We start from the raw sequence: 21,313 nt of genomic DNA on the forward strand, positions 1-21,313 counted from the left end.
TATAATTGACTGAGACAGGACTCTCTTCCAGACACTAAACCAAGGAACAATGTACATTTCAAATTCCTTTAAATTTAAATATGTTTATATTGTCTATCCTGTAAAATAGTCAGATGTCCAAAATAGTCAGATGTCTATTCTTATTAATGTACAGAATTCACCTGCTTGCTGCTACTACTGCACATTCACCCAATGTGTATATATATATATATATATATATATATATATATATATATATATATATATATATATATATATATATATATATATATATATATATATATATATATTCTAATGCTCAAAATAAGAATAAAGATAACAATAATGATATCTACTGTTGCTGTGTCCTTGCTTTTCCCCCGTTTAAAAAAACCCCATTTAAAGTCATGTGATCTGGTCCTTGTTGTCGTCATAGCAGTGTATTGTCGTAAAGTGACAGCGGTGTCGTGTCACTATTTAACTGCTGAACTTCCTTCTTAAATGTCGAACTTTTGTTTACTTGTCTTTAAGAAACTATTCCGGTGTATTTTACCAAGCGCGGAGACGTGAACAAGCATACGAGCTCGAGGTATGACGTTATATTTCAGAAAGCTAGCTAGTTAGCGTCATAAGAGCGGTAATCTTTGCCAGTAGAGCTGGTTGTTAGACTAGTTGTACGTCTCCTGTTGCGTAGAGTATTGATTTAATGTAATTACTACATAGATGTCTTCTTTTTTTTTTTATAAGTAAGCGTTTAACTGTCTACAGTCACGTGACAGAGAGTACGTGCTTTCAGCTTTGCTCAAACTAAATGTGGTTATGTTGAAAACGAGGTCCGCTCGAGAAAAGACATGCCGAATATCCTGTTTTGTTAAGCAGTAGCTATATAGTATTTCCACAATAAAAGTTACAGATTTTCTACAGCTTAATGCTCACTATGAACATAACTAGGTGATCCATGCAAAGATTTTTCATTAGAAAAGTTTAACTGCTTCATACACGATGTCTCCATGTATGTGCAATACAGAGCATGTGTGTTCATGCCAAAGTTTTTGTGTATATATTTATGATTATATCTATTTATGTACACTATCTGTATCACTGCACTACAGGGTGCCTGTCTGTTGGACCAAGATTGGCTTTCTGTTCCCAACAAGGAAGATTACATTTAGATGTTAGGTGAGTGGAGATAAACTTTCTGGTCTCCCAGTGCCAAAGTCTGAACAGAGATTATTCTGGAGAGTAAAGGTCAAACAGCCAAGAGGGCAACACTGGCTAAAATGTGGGACATAGGCACCCACCTCTGCTAAAAGCATTTTGGAGTGGGTTTGAACAGACTTCTTTCTCCTTTTAGGACTTCCAATCTGCCTCATATTACTCTGACCCGAGCATCCTCCTCTGTCACACCCCTGCCCCTGCATGTATATATGAATCCATGAATTGTCCCTGTGGTCACTCTGAGTAACTCTGCCCCCTACAATTTTGACTTTTTGTTAGCGGCACTGTCTCCAAACCAAAGTTATAGCATTTCTCATTAGCATCTTGTAAACCTTCTCTTTCTGCTATTGCTGCTATCCTACTGTTACAAATCACCCCTAAAACCTGACTCCATCCTGCCGTCTCTATGTGCTCTCTTCTTCACCTGTCTTTTGCAATGTTTGTTGTTTAGAATGGTTGACCCCATCTATTTACACAGGTCCACCTTCACTACCCCTGCTCCTTGCAGCTTCACTTTCACTCCACCTGTCTACTTCTCATTCACACACATACTCTCTCTTCTTCTACTGACTTTCATTCCTTTGCATACTTCTATTTCTCCAGGCTCTCTTCCATTTGTTTCCTACTGAAATTGTCTTCCTCTATGAAGAACAGATGTATTGAACTTGCCTAATAATAATGAAAAGGTACATTACTTAAGTTATGTGAAATTTGTCTCTTCTGTTTACAGCTCGCCACATCTCTGCTTTTTGTGGAGCCTGATGATGGGTTTCTGGCAGCCGCTGACTAATCTTAGAGATTATGTGTCACAGAATCCTCCAGGGACTACATTTTTCCTGTGTTTGCTAACTCTGGCTATTTCATTCATCTGCCTTAGTTTTTACAGCAACACTCACACTCTGCCTAACCCTGATATAACAAAGGTGAGGAGTGATTTTAACTATAGCAATTTTGGGTTTTTGCTCTTTTCTGTTATCTATATATTAGAGTAGTGGATGCACAATAAACATGGCTGAAGTTTCAAATATTTACGTGCAATCGACATGTGTTAAAACCTAGGTTGCAGACTGCTCTAAGCTCTCTGTATCAATTTTTTTTTCTACTCTTGGTTCTTTTTGAGGCTCAAATATTCTATACAGAGGAGCAATTAATCAGATTAATCAGAAGAAATGTACCTTAAAGATAGGGGAGTTAAAATGACTGGGTTCAGATTGAGAATGAATCAAGGCCTGATGTCAGACAAATATGGATTTTTTTTTTTAGAGCAGTGACTCATGCAAAGAAACTTTAGATCAGTCCAAAGATAACAATATGGAGCTGGGAATGAGTATAGTAGGTTTCCTTAGTAAACTGAGCTAATTTTCCTCCATGCCTTCTCTAAATAGATAATTGGTGCTGGTGTGCATAGGAAATATGATGCTGTGCAGGCTGTGACTGAATATACCCACACATTCTGTGCCCTGATTGTATCTGTGTGTAATTTGTGCACTTTACTATTCTCATAGGACTGGAACCGTGTGTTGTCCTCCTTATCAACATTCCACCTATGTGTGAAAGCAAATGAGCTTAATTCCTCAGTCCAATCACCTCTTATCAAGCAGGAAGAGGACAGAAAGACCTCAGTTAACTCAGCAAAGAGTCCTTCTTCTGTCACCCATTTACATCTCAAGGTTCCTCTTGCTCTTGTGACTTCCAGCTCTCCGAGTGTCTCGCTGAGAGATCTCAGTCTACATACAACCTTGAGAGCCAGTCAGCTGCTTATTGGAGGTTAGTTTTGCCATGGAGTGCTATGGGTGTGATATTATGTGAAAGTCTTTATCACCTTACATTCTGATTGTAATTTTTTACTCCCCAGGCAATGAAAATGTTAATTTGACACTAGAGTTTCTATCTGACAATGGTAGCTACACCTGCCTCACTATAAGTGCCCCAAGTGACCTCCTGCCAACAAGTGTGTAAGTTTATCATGTTCTGTAAAGAACATGTTTCTTAACTTAATTACAGTGTAACTACAACTTTTCCTCAGTGACCTAAAAAGTCAGAAAACTCATAAATGTTATGTATTTTAATAAAGTCGTCCTCCAGAGTGCCCTGAGTCAGAGAAAAATATTTCATCCTTCTATGTGGAGGCAAGTAACCAGCTGCCTACATTATCACCAACCTGCTACAGTCTGAACTTCAAGGATGATACCACTCTTACAGTCATGTTAACACAGGTACGGTATGTTGCACTTGAACAGCATAGCTGATTTAGCCACAATTCAGAGATTTGTTTTGTACCCTCATTTATTTCCTACTTCTAAAGGAGGAACAGAGTGTGGCAGTGCAACATCTGTTGGACTTCAGTGTGTGTCTCCTTGGAGTTTGTTTGATGCTCTGTATAGCTGCTTGTCAACCACATGCACTAAAACGCCGCAACCAATGGAATGGACTGTACCAACAAAGTGTAAGTCGTGATCGTTCGGTTTTTAATAATAATAATAATAATAATGGATTGGATTTATATAGCGCTTTTCAAGGCACCCAAAGCACTTTACAATTCCATTATTCATTCACTCTCACATTCACACACTGGTGGAGGCAAGCTACAGTTGTAGCCACAGCTGCCCTGGGGCAGACTGACAGAAGCGAGGCTGTCATATCACGCCATCAGCCCCTCTGGCCAACACCAGTAGGCGGTAGGGTAAAGTGTCTTGCCCAAGGACACAACGACCAGGACAGGGAGCCCTGTCCTGGTAGAACCTTTTTACTGAGAAATCCATACAGATTATTTAACCTAACTTTGCTACTTTACTTTATTTACAGGAACCCTTAATAGACAGCTGAGCGATTAAATCAGTTGATGGTTGGAAAGAGAGGGCTACGTCTAACTACAGCCTACAGAAGAAACTGGTTTGTTGTTTGTACTACTAACTGTGAAAATATTTGTATAATGCTGCTTTGGAGAAAGCTCTCCTAAATTCATACTTGGGACTAAAGTCAGGGTACAGCAACCTCTCTTGGAACAGTTTGAACCCATTTATCTGTCTCTCACAAGTTTTGCTACATTACGAATGTGCAATATGTAAAATCATTTTGAGAAACATGGCCATGGTAGAAAATGAGTTATAATTTATTATTTATGATGTGCTTTTCAAAATAAAAGACAAAAATGTTATGATAAGGTGGTGATGAAGACATTGCTCAAGACTGAAGAAAATGGATGAAATGTGGGTTAAAATTGCTATTATATTTGCCTTATATTTGTTTAATAACAAAGTATTAACAGATCATTGGGCACTGTAAATAGTGTGTGTGTGTGTAGAAGTTAGCAGTGCTATGAACTGTTTTTCTACAGGATTTTACGCTTCCCAGCAACAAATGACTGCAGTCATGCTGTTTCAAACATGTTTCTTTGCTGTAGAAGGAATAGCTTTACTTGGGCTGTTTTGTTGACTAATGTGATTCATTTGTCAGTGTCAAACACAGGTATTACAGTAAGCACTGTATTGTACTGTAACTGTAATGTCAATAAAGGCTAAAGCCAAGCTAAGGGGAATGTGAAGGTGAGTGACATCAGTTTTTAGTGACATTTAAAACTTCAAATACATTTTGCTTGTGCAATTATTTTTAAGCATCATTTAAATATCTTTCTATCCACCTGAAGGTTTTGGATTTACCACCACGAAGGTTTAATTTTAGGTTTATGTGAGTGCCATATTTCTCTCTGATATAAGGCCTCTTGAAACAGAAATCGAAGAGGAAATTATTTTTTTCTTTAATTTCAATCAATGTTTCCTTAAGTGTCTGAAAGAAAGGACGTATAAGGATTTTGTAAAATTAGTAATTCAATTGTGACAGACTGGAGCCCTGTGACAGACTGGCGACCTGTCCAGGGTGTACCCCGCCTCTCGCCCTATGACAGCTGGGATAGGCTCCAGCACCCCCAGCGACCCTGAAAAGGATAAGCGGAAGCGAATGGATGGATGGATAGTAATTCAATATTTTACATGTCTGTAGAAGAATTATTATAAAATAATCATAATGTTTCATCAGCATTTCAACTGCTGTAGCTAAAATAAAATAAAAATTAGGGTTAAGGTGAATTGTCAGTGTGTTTTTGTTTGTATTTTAACTGTGAGCATACTTTTGATTTTATGGCCCCAAAAGTATAGATTATGAGCTTAACGCATTGAACTTCTGAAGGTCTCTCTAGGCGCCAGAAAACTGGTTCACCGGTATGTTCTTTTGTTACGTAACGAGATGTCCTCCAATCATGGTTTAGAATCATAACGCGGTGCCTTCCTATTGTCCACAGCTATTGGGTGATTATCGAAAAATAGAGGCGGGATTAGCGCAGATCAGGGGAAACTAGAGAACCAACCATCGACGTTGATGGTAGTTGGATTCTTCGCGGCCTCGGGGATTGCTTTATGTCAAGGAAAACAAAACGTAACGTTATGAAGTATTTGGACTAACTATAGCGTACAAAGTCGAGGTCATCTGAAAATGTCTGGCAGAAAGGAATTGATACGGCTAACGTTAGCTTCATCTTCCTACAGTAAAGCTAGCTAGCTACCTTTTCCTCATAAACATTCCTGCGCTAATGTCGGCTAGCTGCTAATGTTAGCATGCCCGTAATAACAGTTGCAGCAAAACGTCTGAACTGTTGATGTTATGTTCTTAACCAAACATGACTTAGTCATATTTTACAGTAACCCAGCGAGGCAAGGGTCTGACTTCTTCTTAAACGAATGCACGTTAATGTCTTCCTTGCTCAAGCCGTGCCTAAAGACGCTCTTTTCGCCTAATCATAACATTTTGTTGTTCCTCAGCAGGCCTCCCACGTGTTACTTGCTGGTACCTTCACCTGCGGGGTGACTTGTAATTACGCAGGAGTGTCTCCTCTGACTTGTTCTAAGGTATAAACATTAGCTAATGTCATGTCATTTCCGTTATGTCAGTGAATTGATTGAAGATGCACGCAGGCAAATCAACAGTATTTTTGATCTTTTCTTTCCTTTTTTAGAATGAAAGCCCTGAACTAGGGCCTGGTCAGTCAGCAAGAAGACGTGGAGGTTACCAGGAAGTACCTAGTTAACAATCGTGAGTGACCATGGCCTACTCTAGCTACAGCAACCTGAGCAGGGCTCAGCTCACCTTTGAATACCTGCACACAAATTCGTAAGTACCAACTTTTTGGGAATTAATTTGCCCGTAAGAACTTCACGATACACAGAGTTACAGCTAGTTAGCCTTAAAGATAGAACTTTAGCAACCGCCTACACACAATACACTGCACCACCTCACCTACTTATTTTTGCAAGATGCCCAGCAATGTTGTTGAATAGAAAATAAGATATAGTCCAGAAAGACGATTAGAGCACGTTTCCCTCATTTTGCTACATGTCATTTTATATTTAAAACAACTTTACCTTCCATGAGTAATACTTTCCATTCTGTCTGTATGCATTCACAATTCAAAACCTATGCTGGTTTTTATTTTAATAGCTGATGCTGCTACCATTCTTTTACTCTTTTTGTTTTTGCTCTTTGTTGTTATGCATTTTCTTTATTGTCACAAGGGGGGAAAATTGTTTGCCAGTTTCCCACATCAACGTTATAATAAATTTGTTAGATATAATCAGCTATTTTTATTTTCTGAACTTGATAGTGCCTTTGTGTATAATATGTGGAATTGACGGTGTAGGCTCAGAACAGAGTATAGACACGTCACAAATTTTGCAATGAAGCTAAATGTGCTTGCTTCAGTTATTTGTCAAAAAAATCATGTGATATTGGCTGCTTGCAGACATTTATCACTCAGTTTGATCAGTAATGACTCAGGAAAAAAAAGACAAGTTTGGTATATGCTTCTGTGGTATGTAATGTTCAACGTATATGTGGCTTATATTCAAAGTAGGTCGCAGCACCCTTTGGTTGTTCTTTTTGTTATAATGATAATTAATTTTAAGTGGTTAGCTGTCAGGTGAACTGTGGATAGTCAGTCCTTGAAGCTGAACAGATAGTTTTACAGTTAACCAGGAAATGCATGCTTAACTGATAGTTCTTCATTTTATGCTGACACGTGTCAGCAGACTTGAGAAATAACAGTTTTTATAACAGAATAATAATCGTATGTTTGCTATCTGTGGAGTTCAGATGCTGTCACCAAGCATCTCCCATGTGTCCTTGTTCTCTAATGAGCTTCCCTTGTCAGTTTTTACTCTATTAATGGAATATTTGGTCTAACTCTTAGGACAACACATGAGTTCTTATTTGGAGCCTTGGCAGAACTTGTGGACAATTCAAGGTACCTGTTATGATTCACAGCACAATTTTTAAATAAATTATCGAGTATGGGAAAACTTGCATTAACCTGATACCTTTTATCTAGAAAATCTCATATATTTTATTTCTTTCACAGAGATGCTAATGCCACACGTATAGACATCTACACAGGTAGACCTCAGAGTAAAATATCCAATTTCATATACTGAAACTTATCCAGTGAGTCAATGTTTTTCATATCTGTCTTTTGACTTCCTGCTTGTGTGACAGAAAAAAAAACAGAGCTGAGGGGTGGCTACATGCTTTGTTTTCTGGATGATGGTACTGGGATGGACCCAAGTAAGTGTGACTAAATGATCAAAGAGCAAATTTAAAGCAAGGTTATTGTTGTTTTTGTAGGCCAATGGTTACATACAGTGTATAATTTGTGTCCTTAAACTGCTTTTTTCTTAGGTGAGACAACCCATGTGATTCAGTTTGGAAAGTCAAACAAACGGTCTCCTGAGTCCACTCAGATTGGCCAGTATGGAAACGGACTGAAATCGTGAGTTGTTTTTCCAGTTCCTGTCTGGTATTGATCACGAAGTTGGTACACCAGCATTTCCATATTTACGAAGTTTGTGTGTTTCCACAGGGGCTCTATGCGCATCGGAAAAGACTTTATTTTGTTCACAAAAAAGAACGACACGCTGACTTGCCTCTTCCTGTCGAGGACTTTCCATGAAGAGGAGGGTCTGGATGAGGTCAGTGGCAGTCATGAAACGCTTAGAGACGAGTTGTGTTAGATACGCTTTAGCCACTCACCACACATTCATTTCAAAGTGTACTTTGAATATGTGTCTAGATATTCACACCTGTGTGTTCATGCTTGTGTGTGCTTTCAGTCTGTGTGAACAGTACCCCGTGCTCTCTGCTCAGTTCAGAAACATGTTGAAATTTTACAGCAGCCTACTTGAATAATGCTGTAAATCCCTGGACAAATACAAAGAATGGAACAAAAACTGACAGCACTGCAAAATGCAAATTGTGTAATATTAAAATTTAGATAACTTCTAAATAAATTTAAAACACCAAAGGTTGTCACAGACATATCAACAATCTTATATCTTATAGCATAAATCAAGACCTAATGCAGACCTTCCCAAAGTGTACGGCCCACCCCCTGGGGGGGGGGGCGCAGAGCCATTGCAGGGGGGGCACGGAATAAAAAGGGAAAAAAAAAAACCCCAAAACGCTTGGACACTGCTAGCATGGGGCGCCCACACAAACGTAAAGCAGGAGATGAAGCATCGCATGTTTCCAAACCAGCTTCCTTCCAAGCCAAAGACTAGAAAATATGGTGCAGCATATCTTCCCTTTGGTTTCACCTGCACAAGTGCCGAGGTAGGTCTCCCTGCAGAATTGGTTTTCCCTTCGTCGGGAGCAGCGCTGGGCTGTTCAAATCACAGACAAACAACATCCCACATTCTTGATTTTTAGTTCACAAACACTTCTCATAATGACTAACTACTCCTGACAAGTTAGCTCCTTATACAGTAAAGTTACAGTGGGATACAAATAATATCAGGCTGATCCTGCCACGATTTATTCCCTGGTTCAAATCACGGACAAACAGTATCCCACAGCTGTTTATGTTTTTGAACCCATTTTGCACAGAGAGGCATTTTTTGAAAAATGTATTGATAGCAATGTTGAATATTATTACACAGGAAAAAACAACTACAATACTAAAATAATTACACCGTGACGCCTCTGCCTTTGTAAATGGAGGGACAGTAACTGCGTGTGTATATGTAAGCGTTTAAAAACTGAAGATGGTCAGATTAACAGTATTTTGTCTATGTGCCATTCTGCAATTCATCTCATGTAAACAATAACGTGGCGCACAGCGTGACTTGAAAAAAGGCACATACCTTTGACGTTGCGTGATGAACTCTGTATTCCTCGTCCACACGTAAATGCAAAAAAGGATTTTTAAAAAAATCTCAGTTTTCGTTGATTCGAAACGCCGTTTACGTGTGAACGAAAACAGCTGCGTTTTCAAAAATACTCGTGTAGGTGTAGACGTAGCATAAAAGAGTTAGTAGTTTATTGCTACCTGTAATTTATTGCAGTTTACTTGTATTTGCTTAATTGTTTACTAAATGTTTGAGGTGTGAAATAAACCGCAATGGTGCAAAATATGGGTGTATGTGGTTGGAGGATGTGTTTGTGCGCGGGGGGGAGGGGGGGCATTTTTCTTGTTAAACAAGGGGGGCTTAGCAAAAGAAGTTTGGGAACCACTGGCCTAATGGAAGATTGGAACAACGGATGAAATGATTACTAATTGTGGCTCAGTGATACATTTTTGTATATAATTGATTTGGATGTAAAAAAGTGATCTACATTTATGTGAAAAAGAAAGGATACACTTTCATTTGTAAAGTTTTGTGCATCAGGACATAATAAAAAAAATCAATCGGTCGTAAAATTAGCTAAATACAACCTCAGATGGGCAAAATATGTTCATCTCATATTCAATTAAATTTTATTTATACAGCGCCAAATCACAACAAAAGTCGCCTCAAGGCATTTATATGATATGACATTGAACATATGTTATATTAAACTTTAAAAAAAAAAAAAACTAAGCAAAAATGCAGAAGCAGTGTGTGAGAAACTAACTACACTGCAACCAAGGTCAGACTATGAAATCCTCAGAAATTGCAAAAAACCAAACAAACCAAGAGCTACATCTCAGATTCTGAGTATGTTAAAGTTCATGACCAGACAATTAGACGAAGACAAAATAAGTATGACCCGTTTGAAAGAGATACCAGGACAAAGCTTCCTTTCTCTTAAAACAAAACAAAACAAAACAAATAAACATTGCGGCTCAGATTAGATTTGCACATTTACATCTGAAACCACGAGTCTTATGAAACAATGTCATTGGGATAGACAAGAGTAAAGTGGAGATGTTGGACCATAATACACAGCACCAAATGAAAACCAAATGCAGCATATGAGCACAAAGATCTCATAACTGCGTAGCACAGTGGTGGAGGGGTGATGATTTGGGCTTGTCTTCTAGCAACAGAACCTGAGCATCTCGGGCTCATTGAGGTGACCTCTGTATACCAAAGTATTCTAGGATCATCTTTCCAAAAAATAAAGCTTGGTTGAAACTGGGTCGTTTAACATGATATTGATCCCAAGCATGGCAGCAAATCTACAATCAAATGACAAAAAAAGGAAACAAATCAAAGTGTTGGAAGGGTCCAGTCAAAGTTCAGATCTCAGCCTGATTGAAATGCTGAAAGTTGGCTCTAAAATCGGAGTAGACAGTGCTTCTGCATTTTGCCTTAGTTTTTGTTAAACAAATAAGGGCATGGTGTAATGTGTGTAGTTTGGAAACCACGTGGTTCTCCAGCAAACTGATTTAAGGTCACATTTGTCAGATTCCAAAACATGTGGAAAGCTAACTGCTCTGGGTTACTTAGGGTTTTCATCCCCTTCCCTCTACAGGTGATAGTGCCTCTTCCTTCCTGGGATATAAAGACCAAGGAGCCGCTGACGTCTGATCCAGAAAAGTACGCCATAGAGACCGAACTGATCTTCAAATACTCACCTTTTAAAAATGAAAAGCAGCTGATGGAGCAGTTCAACAAAATAGAAGGCAACAGCGGTAAGCATTTAAATGTGCATCACTATGTAAGGAACTGACAAATTGATATGTTGTTACTTACTTTTGGTGTGGTATTTTATATTATCTATAGGAACGCTAGTGATAATCTATAATTTGAAGCTGATGGACAATGGAGAACCAGAGCTGGATGTAGAAACGGATCACCAGGACATACTGATGGCTGGGACACCTGCTGAAGGAGTGTAAGTACAGTTGTTACTGTTAGTTATGATGTCATTATTATTGTGGCTCACAGATATGATTTTGGTGGTTTTTACTTCAGTATCAGAAACCAGTTTAAAATTTCATCAAATGTCCAGCTGGACTCGAGGATGAACTCAAACTTAATGGTGATCAAATTTCAAAATCAAAATGTTTGTAATGACTTCACTTCACAAATAATTGCTGATTGTGCTGGGGGGTGTTGTTTATCCACAGGGGATAGCAAGGGATCTCTATGGCATTAGCATATGAATTTATAATATTAATTTATATTGGGTATTTTTGAGTTGGGTATTTTTATTGGCAAGCTAATAGTGATTCAGCTTAATATTGATCATTTATCGTTGTTTAAAGGTAGAGCCCTGCAAGTTGACTAGTTGGAGGAGGCAGAAAACCACAAAGTAAAAATAGTTTGATGACAGCATGTCTAATGCACCACTTCTTGTTCACAGGAAGCCAGAGAGAAGATCGTTCAGGGCATACGCTGCTGTTTTGTACATTGACCCACGCATGAGGATTTTTATCCAGGGTCATAAAGTCAGGACTAAGAGACTTTCGTGCTGTCTTTATAAACCAAGGTAATATAGTAACGCACATATGGACTCTCTGTAACTTGTTTATTCCAGTGTTCACACTTTGATTGGACTTTCTGTCCTATTTAAAGGTGTTATAAATACTCATCAACTCGGTTCAAGACCCGTGCTGAGCAAGAAGTGAAGAAAGCTGATCATCTTGCAAAGATTGGTGAGATAGTGGGTTATTAATCCTGCTAATTAAAGTTTGCTTTAGCTTTAGTTCATGTGAGAATAATATGTGGTGTATATTTCAGCGGAGGAGAAGGCCAGAGAGGCAGAGAGTAAACGCATGGCTTTGGAGGCCAGATTAGGAGAGGACCTATCAAAAGACTCACGGGTAAGCTAAGGAAAACCTTTGGTTAATTGTCAAGTGCAGATGTGTAGTGTTTATGTAAAACGGGTTTTGGGCAAAGCAAGTTTAGTTGTATAGCAACAGTTAATGACAAACACATCAAAGTGTTTTAATTATTCAATTATTAAAGAAACAGGGAAATTTAAGAAAAGGTGTACTTTGACATGATTCAGTGGTTGATTCACAACCAAAAAACGATGACGTTAAATTTCTTCTTTGTCTCCCTCCTTTTACTCCATCAGGCAATTTTGAGAAAAGTTCAAGATGCAGCCATGATGCTGCGAAGGGATGCTGACATGAAAAAAAGGATTCTTGAAGCCAAACAAAAGTATGATTAACAAAAATGGCAAACTTTATAGATTGTAGGCTGCTAAAATTCTGTTCCTTTGTTTGGCTGGAAATGTATATTTAAAAAATGCCTCAAAATAAGATTTGTACATTAATTTTGTTTGCCGACCAAATTATTTGGCATCTAAATTTTATGTAAATGTATTTCTTACCAATCTACGTTTCTTCCTTGTTCTTCAGAGCATTAAAGGAGCCCAAGGAGCTGAATTTTATATTTGGAGTGAACATTGAACAGAGGGACCTGGATGGGATGTTTGTGTACAACTGCTCTCGTCTCATTAAGATGTATGAAAAGACTGGTCCTCAACTGGAGGGAGGCATGTAAGTAAAATGCACTAAAAGTGAAAAATGGCAGGAAATGAGCAAGTGATTAAGTTGTAATTTTAAACTATTTGGTTCATGTGTCTTAGGGCATGTGGTGGTGTAGTTGGAGTAGTGGATGTCCCATATTTAGTTCTAGAGCCTACTCACAACAAACAAGATTTTGCGGATGCTAAAGAGTATCGACATTTACTAAAATCCATGGGGGAGCATCTGGCTCAGTACTGGAAGGACACAAACATTGGTAAGCTTCCCTGAAGTTGCTGGATTTCTGTTTATTGCTGCACCTCAAATTACAAGTAAAAATACCCCCCATACGCCTGGGAGTTTTAAGCATGTTCCATGATTAATACATTATCCTGCTAGAGTGTTAGACAATTCAGATACAGTTGTAATCACCATTATTGATCTACCAGCTGCTGGAGCTTTAAGGTGATATTACCGGTACCTGTGATATTGGATTGAGAAATGTTTGAGTCAGAGGTGAAGTATAAGTTTCATTTTAGCTGTATTAAGGGTTCCTTCCCTAAATAAAAATTCAGCTTTGGTTCAACTTATTTTAATTATAGCAAATGACTTGCAACTGTATCAACTGATCTCACATCTGCATCTGTGTTTGTCATGCAGCACAGAAAGGCATAGTGAAGTTCTGGGATGAGTTTGGATATCTGTCTGCCAGCTGGTCTGCACCTCCATCATCAGAGTTGAGATACAAGAGACGCCGTGCCATGGAGATACCACTTACTATTCAGTGTGGTAAATTGAGCACACACATTTAGAGGACATGCAGTATCTCAGCTTCCTGCAGAAAACTCACTCTCTGATTATGCTTTTTCTTCTTTTTTTAAGATAAATGTTTAAAATGGAGAACGCTGCCTTTCCAGATGGATGCAGTGGACAAACGCTACCCAGACAGTTGGGTGTGTCTCATGAACCCTGACAGCACTCAGGACAGGTACTGACACAATGAGCTTTTTCAGATAACTTCATTTTCTTATCTTATCTCATCTCATTAAGCAAAACGGTTATCAAGTTTCTAATTAAACTTATTGGTTATTTTTGATTGCTAAAAAACAGTTTTTAGTATAATTTAGAACAGAGTTATAATGAAATTATACAACTGAATTGTTATTCAGAAGCAGCAGAAATATTTACAGCAGCACAGTGATGATATGATCTTAGCAACTAAAATAAATAAAGCTGACATTAAACTACTGAGTGGATGTTATAAAGATCATCTTGTTCTCCACTTAGGAGAGGGTCATGGTCTTAACAGAAATTGATGATACTTGGGCCATTAATTCATCTTTCATTAATACAATTTAAAGTTTTCCACAGATTACACTACAGTAAAGAAAAACTCTCAAAATTATACCCAGATAAATTTGATGATAAATGTAACTGATGCTCACTGGGTGTGCCCTAGGTTGTCTGAATTTTGGCATCAATTCTTCAAAATAATTTTGGATATATTGGGTATAAAATTGATTCCGACTCCACATATCGCTATATTTGGCAAACCACCAAATAACCTTCACACTACAGCTATTCAAAATAACCTTATTGCCTTTGCTTCTCTCATCGCTAGAAAAGAATTTTGTTGTTGTGGAAATCATCTCAGCCACCATTAATTAAGGTCTGGCTACAGGATATCTTAGGACTCTTAAAACTGGAGAAGATAAAATCCTCCATCAGAGGCTCGTCGGATATATTTTTTACTCGCCAGTTACCAGCACGAGAAATCTCTCTGTAGTCCACCATATGACAAATTTTTCTGCTATTCCCGGCAGTGACTGTTCTACCCTATAAGAATACTTTATTTAAAGTATTAAAGCCAAAAAGCGACACAAATTCCTAATTTTACGGATCCCAACATATATACACACTGAATGTGTTGCATTTTTGTGGAAAATTTGCCCTAAAAAAAGAATTTGGAGAAAGAAAGAAAAAAAAAATGAAGTAGTTATGAAGCAATGATGAGCCTGTCCTGATGTTCCTAAATAGAGATTCTGGGTTCATTCAGTTCTCATGACAAAGCAGCAGCAGGAAGAATATGATGGTTTGATCTGGGAGTGGAAGGTTTGTTAAATAGCTTGTTTGTAACACTGTTCATATCATCATATCGTTCATGTCAGCTCTTCAACTGTGCCATAGTTGAAGGTACTGGTGTCTGATGGTATCCTCCAAATAGCCGATGTTATAAATGACACTTCAGTTATAAGTGTAAATATTAAAGCAAATCTTCATTGGCTTCACCTTTGCCACAGGTGCCTCTTGTGCCTACAGATGAGGTTGTTGTGCAGTCACGAATGTGACCAAAATGTCAGGGTATATTTAGTATACCACTTTTTTTTTTTTTCCTCTCTGAGTTTTTCTAGTGATAAGAAAAACCCTATGCACTGAGGAGTTCAAATCCAACCGGAAGTTGGAGATTCTGCAGCAATAAACAAAAAACAACAACAAAAGAACTTTGAATAATGTATTAGCTGAAGTGCTTATGCCATGAGAAAGTACCTACTAGTGTGGTAATATATTTTGTATGTTCTATATAAATTGTTTACATATTGTTATATATTGTTTGGAAATTGTTTTCAGATGTGACGCTCCTGAACAGAAACAGAATCTCCCATCTGGTGTTTTGAAGAAAGATAAGCCAACAGCTGAAGACAAACAAAAAGAGCTAGCAGAGAAAATCAAACAGCAGCAGGAGAAGCTGGAGGCCTTGCAGGTATCCTGTCCAACTCTTGTTGTCTGTGTGTCTGTGTTTGGTTTGTTTTTTGTTTTTTAAATCTCTCTGTTTGTGTCTATCACCACAGCATATGTATATTCTGTTTGTTCCCTGCCAGAAAACCAACACCATCAAATCTGCAGCAGATGTAAGAAAGCTCCCATTGGAGGTTAGCATGAAACCAACAGAGAGTTCCTCTCAGGTAAAAACAAACAAAAAACTCCCTGTACTGTCTTGTCTTTCTACTAGTTCTACTAGTTAACTCTCGGCATATCGTATATGTATTTCTGATTTTAATATCACTGCACGTATGAGGAATAACAGGAAAACTACCATTCTATTCTCTCTCTCTGTCTCTGTCTCTGTCTCTCTGTCTCTCTCTCTCTCATTCCAAAATGGATTCAATTATTTATTTATTTATTTTACCTCAAAATTCTACTCACAATAACTTAGTTGTGTGTTTAGAGCCGTTGTCCTGTTGGAATATGAACCTTCGCCCCAGTCTGAGGTCCAGAGCTCTCTGGAGCAGGTTATCCTCAAGGATTTCTTTTATGTCACTGCATTCCCAAGACTCTGACTCATCTCCAATTTTCTCCTCCAAAAAATATCCACACAGCATGATGCTGCCATAACCACGATTCACTGTAGGGATGGTACTGGCCATCCATACAGCAGTTCCTGGTTTCCTCCTGACATGACACTTGGCATTCAGACCAAAGAGTTCAATCCTTGGTACAGATTTATTTTTGAATTTTGTTTCTCATCGTCTGAGAGTCCTTCGGATGTCTTTTGGTAAACTCCAATCAATTTTGGAATAAGACTGTAACATGACAAAATGTAGAACAAGTGGAATGCTGGGAATACTCTCTGGATGAACTGTATGTTTCCTTTTCTATGTAAATATGAACTGAAAATTTAAAAAAGGAGTTTTGTGTGTTCAGTCTTAAACAATTTAATTGCGCTGTAAAAGGGTCAGACTAAAGACAAACACTGCTGTTGATGGTGATCCTTTTTTCCTTTTCTTTTTTTTTCCTCTTTGTTCAAATGTATTCATTATCATACTCAAATACTAGTTTTGTGTCCTTTCATGTTAACAATTCAGGCAACCAGGTCTTCTGAAAGGTCTGTTGCACGCCCACGCTCCCCACCACTCCCAGCTCACCTCAAAAATGCCCCAAGTGCCCCACCAGGACGTAGTGCTTCTCAGCGGCCCACCCGAACATCAGCCATACCACCAACTCCACCAAAGGTTGAGCCATCCAGGTCCAGAGCTGCAGCAAAACCTCCTCCATCTGCAGCAAAACCTGTTCCCAAAGCTACTGCCAAAACACCTCCACCCAGCCGCAGCTCACGGGTATGTTACAGGTTTGATTTAACAAAAGGTTTTATTGTAAAAGTATTTCATATGGCTTCATGTACAAATCCTACCATAAAGCAGTGTAAAATACTGAAAGCTGTCTCCTCATATAGGCATCTGCCAAAGCTTCACCTGCCAAACCAGCAGCTGCTGGACAGCGCAAGAGAATAATAGAGCAGGAGGAGAGTGAGGAAGAAGAAGAGGAGGAGGAGGAAGAAGAAGAAGAAGAAGAAGGCAGCGAGGAGAGTGAAGAAGAACCACAGACAAAAAAATCCAAGATGGCTGCAGCTGCCACTAACCGTGGCAAAGTCGTAGAGAAGGCCCCACCTCCCAAACGTGGAAAGTTGGATGAGGTAAAGAACAGAGGCAAAAACTGTAGTGCAGATTTGTAACTGCTGAAAATGTATTACAGCTCTGAAAAACAACTGCACATCAAAACAAGATGATTAACCTGGGGTGTGAAATGAGAGCACTAGTAATTCTGCACAAACCTTAATCCTGCGTGTTCAGCGTGCAGCTTGCTCAAAGGACTTTTGCTTTTGCTCGCATTTTCCCGCTTTTGCTTTCTGAGAAATAAATTTCAGGATGTGGATAAGGTAATGAATGGACTAGGAAGTGATTGTATGCTCAACATTATTATGATATCTACATTAATTCAGGTAAAGTCTGTCAGTTTTAAATTAATTAGCTGCTTATTGGAGCAAAGCTTTACTCATACTGCTCACTTACTTTATGGTGTCTGAACACAAAGTAGCTGCAATTAAAGTATCTTAGACTTCTGCTTAAGACACTAAGGGAACATGGACATACCTGGGTGGTCCATCAGGTTGCTGAACCTCCGATCAGAACCCCTTTGCTATTGACCTTGCAGGTTAAAACACACTCTCAACTTGAGAAGAAAGGAGTGTCTGCCCCTACACGGCAGGCACCAACAACACCATCCTCTGCCCCTAAATCCGTTTCTACACACGGGGCTAAAGAAAAGGTAGCTTTATTGGGTCCCTCTCTCTTCTACTGTCGAATCAAGCTGGGCTGCCTGCTGCTCTCACAACTTCTAACAATCAACACTTACTTTTTCAGCTCATGTAGATTAACGGTTCTTTCAAAACAAAACCAATCATTTTATTAATATATAACAGTTTCTTTATAACCAAGCATGCCATTCATTTCAACCTCTAAGTTGTTGAAGACTGTATCTAACCCGACTGCCTTTTCAGTGATTTCTCAAACTGTTGTGGTCATATTTTGTTTGTATTTTTACAGGCACCTGATAAAGCTCTACAACAGGAACCAGAAAACGACACTAAAAATGCTCAGAAAGGTGAGATGATGGTCCACTCTCTACTGATGTGAATCAAATACAGAACTGGAAAATGAGTATTTTCTTCTCCAGATAAGGGTCTGCTGGTCGAAGTACGTGTCAATAAGGAGTGGTATACGGGCAAAGTCATCGCCGTTGAGGCGAATAAACAAAGTGTTCGCTGGAAAGTTAAATTTGACTACGTACCTCGGTCCACCCCTAAAGATCGATGGTAAGATGCAGTCTGTGTGAATGTTGCGTTCTAAACATGTTTTGATGACATGGCAGGTGATTCGAATCTTATACATGTATGGATCTCTCTGTAAAGGGTATTTAAGGGTAGCGATGAAGTCCGGCTGATGCGACCACCATCTCCAATCTCTCAGACACCTGACACCCAGCAGGAGACCGAGAAGGGTCCGGCACCCATGGAGCCAGACACTACTCAGCCAGGAACCAGCCGAGAGGTGACTGACAGCCTGGTCACCATGTTGAGGTGAGCTGGTTACAATGGTTACAATGTTGTTATCATTCTTTATTGAAGTCTTGTAACTCTCATAACTGCTGTGTGTTTATCGTGCTCTTGATGTTTCTAGAACAATGCTGCGTTACTTCTTTCCTCCTGCTTTTCGGATCCCAAAGGACGATGTTAATAGCATGACAGCCGAGGAGCTGGTTGCCTTTCCTTTGGTGAGATAATAAAAGCTTCTTCTATCTTGTGACGGAAAGCAAAAGCAGAATGCTAAATTTAAGCAGAAAGATGCAAGAAAAAGAAGCTTAAATAGCACAGCAAAAAGAAATATGAATGTGAATGTTGTCTGTTTCTGTATTCACCATGCCTCTCACCCTATGGCAGCTGGGATCATGTGCTTGTTGTATCAGTCTTGCGTGATGAAGAAAGAGTGAAAGTAGAACTGAATTTACTGGTTGATCTGTTCCCACAAAGTTTCAAATTGATGGAGGTCACTGTAAATGAACTGACCATCTTTGGGAACCCAAAATGTCTGCTCAGTCTACTTACCTATCACCGTCTTTGACACTTGAGCCAGACTTTTTCACACCTCATCAGTGTCCACAAGTCTGATGGAAAAATTAGATTGTAGTGAAAATGATCTTCCGCTGCAGTGTGCAGGGTTCCGCTGCAGCTTGGGAATGCCTCGGTGTTTCACAAGACCAGCTGGAGGAGTTGGCCAAGGAGTTAAGGCTGGTCATCTCTGCTTAGTTTGCTGGATAAGTGCCAGAAACTAGATGGATAATAGTTTGATCTTTTAGTGTGAGATGAAACTAGATGGGGAAAAAAAACTTGTTAAATAACTAGATAGTTATTTAACAATGGCAATAGTGCACAAATTAACATTGAAATTATAAGTGAAGATGTTAACTGCTGTGTTTTCTTGCCAATTCTGTTGAATTCTCCCACTGATTTGTTTTTGTTTTTTTGCCTCCTGCATATAGAAAGAGTATTTCCAGCAGTATGAATCGGGCCTGCAGTCATTGTGTAATTCATACCAGAGCAGAGCTGATGCCAGGGCCAAAGCTGTGGAGGAGAAAAACAACAACACTGAGCTCAAACTAAAGGAGGCAGACGAGAAATTACAGAAACTCCGAACAAACATTGTGGCCCTTCTGCAGAAAGTACAAGAGGTAATACTTCTTAATCTGTGCTCCTCATCATGTGCACATTGTTGATAAACCCTCCCCCCTTTGCAGAAAGTGAGTGATTATCGTGCCTTTTTTCCTCCCACAGGATATTGACATAAACACAGATGATGAACTTGATGCTTACATAGAAGACCTCCTTACAAAGGGTGATTAAAGAAAACCAAAATCAAATGAAAGATGTGAACATTAACAAACTGGTCATCATTTCAAGTCTCCATGGACCCACTCTCATGTGTGAATATTTGGGGTTTGTTTTCATTAATCCCTCCATGTGTTGAATCAGTTTGTAACCGGTTTGTATTTTTAGGTTCTCACTGTCGATTGCCTCTGGGCCTGTGGTTTTATTTTGTCCCTTTTTATTACCCTCTTACATCTGTTAATCTATGTTTAAAACATGCTATCCTGGTTAAGCTGTTAAATAATTTGTATGTTTATTGCAGCGTATGCTCTTTTATATAGTCAACTGTTGTTGTGACAAACTACATTTCTTCATTTTGGTCCATTGTCAGGTGACATTTTCACACTAAAGACTTGGGCTTAACTCGTCTCTGTTCTGTATTGCAGCCTGTAGTTACACAGTTATTTTTATTTTTGCACACTAAAAACACATCAGTGTTCTCCAACCTGGACAGAAAACCGGGTTCATCTTTTATGTTTGGGAGATATTCCCCATCCATAAACAGGAGCTACATACTGGGTTATATCAGTACATTTATTATTCCTTTAAATTCCTTCTTCATTTAACCTTTGACTGTTCTGTGTTCATTTTGGGAAGAAAAAAAAAAGGTTAACTGCTGAATTGTTTAATAATTATTCAGTGCCTCTGTCCTTCTTTTTGAACAGATTTTTAACCCATCATGGAAATGTTTTATTAAACGGTGCATGCTTTCAGTCTTTATGTTCTCGTTGGAACAAAGGATACTGTATTTTTGACAAACCTTTACTTGGAACAATAAAACTGGTTCAGCAACACATTATGTTGGTCAGTATGTGGTGTTTAATAAAGTATTTGTTCTGGGAAATTTTACATTTGGGCTTAAGTAAATTATAGTGTTACAGGAAGGGATTTCTGTCGCCATGACAGTAAATATTCTTGAATTTAGTTTTGTTGGTAGTGCTTAGAGCCCTGTGTTCTGTGGATTATCTTTGTCTTTACAAACAATCCATTTTCAATCCGATTTTTCTACTCTTGGATCTATTTTATATAAATGAGACATGAAACACAAGGTTTAAACGGCAGAAAATTCTTACAGGGATTCTTACAAGTCTGTCCAGCTTCACAGTGGAAGGTAACCTGACTGGATGCACAATCTC

General features: G+C 38.7%; 2 protein-coding genes across 4 annotated transcripts; both read left to right on the top strand.

Annotated features, from left to right (window-relative positions):
- The first annotated feature begins 981 nt into the window (after positions 1-981).
- Positions 982-4,741, top strand: LOC113033327 (transmembrane protein 248). Its single transcript, XM_026187023.1, has 8 exons — positions 982-991; positions 1,092-1,158; positions 1,928-2,120; positions 2,703-2,964; positions 3,053-3,152; positions 3,272-3,413; positions 3,503-3,643; positions 4,003-4,741. The coding sequence occupies exons 1-8, from the start codon at positions 982-984 to the stop codon at positions 4,021-4,023; spliced, it is 936 nt and encodes a 311-aa protein (XP_026042808.1). The 3' UTR covers positions 4,024-4,741.
- A 703-nt stretch (positions 4,742-5,444) lies between these two features.
- morc2 (MORC family CW-type zinc finger 2) lies at positions 5,445-20,974 on the top strand. Of its 3 annotated transcripts, none has more exons than XM_026188202.1 (29): positions 5,445-5,628; positions 6,012-6,098; positions 6,206-6,360; positions 7,436-7,489; positions 7,604-7,638; positions 7,738-7,806; positions 7,921-8,011; positions 8,102-8,210; positions 10,975-11,134; positions 11,226-11,337; positions 11,809-11,934; positions 12,021-12,100; positions 12,186-12,268; positions 12,526-12,611; positions 12,812-12,952; positions 13,042-13,196; positions 13,580-13,708; positions 13,802-13,907; positions 15,548-15,680; positions 15,799-15,882; positions 16,783-17,034; positions 17,151-17,390; positions 17,909-18,022; positions 18,301-18,358; positions 18,431-18,569; positions 18,666-18,833; positions 18,934-19,027; positions 19,793-19,981; positions 20,085-20,974. In XM_026188202.1, the coding sequence occupies exons 3-29, from the start codon at positions 6,293-6,295 to the stop codon at positions 20,151-20,153; spliced, it is 3,144 nt and encodes a 1,047-aa protein (XP_026043987.1). In that variant the 5' UTR covers positions 5,445-5,628; positions 6,012-6,098; positions 6,206-6,292; the 3' UTR covers positions 20,154-20,974. The 3 variants fall into 3 exon arrangements, with proteins under 3 accessions (XP_026043987.1, XP_026043986.1, XP_026043988.1); XM_026188201.1 differs by having other exon boundaries at positions 6,015-6,098; XM_026188203.1 differs by lacking the exon at positions 17,909-18,022 and having other exon boundaries at positions 5,451-5,628; positions 6,015-6,098.
- The last annotated feature ends 339 nt before the right edge of the window (positions 20,975-21,313 follow it).

The sequence above is a fragment of the Astatotilapia calliptera genome, chromosome 12, assembly GCF_900246225.1.
Source record: "Astatotilapia calliptera chromosome 12, fAstCal1.2, whole genome shotgun sequence".
NCBI classification, from domain to species: Eukaryota; Metazoa; Chordata; class Actinopteri; order Cichliformes; family Cichlidae; genus Astatotilapia; species Astatotilapia calliptera.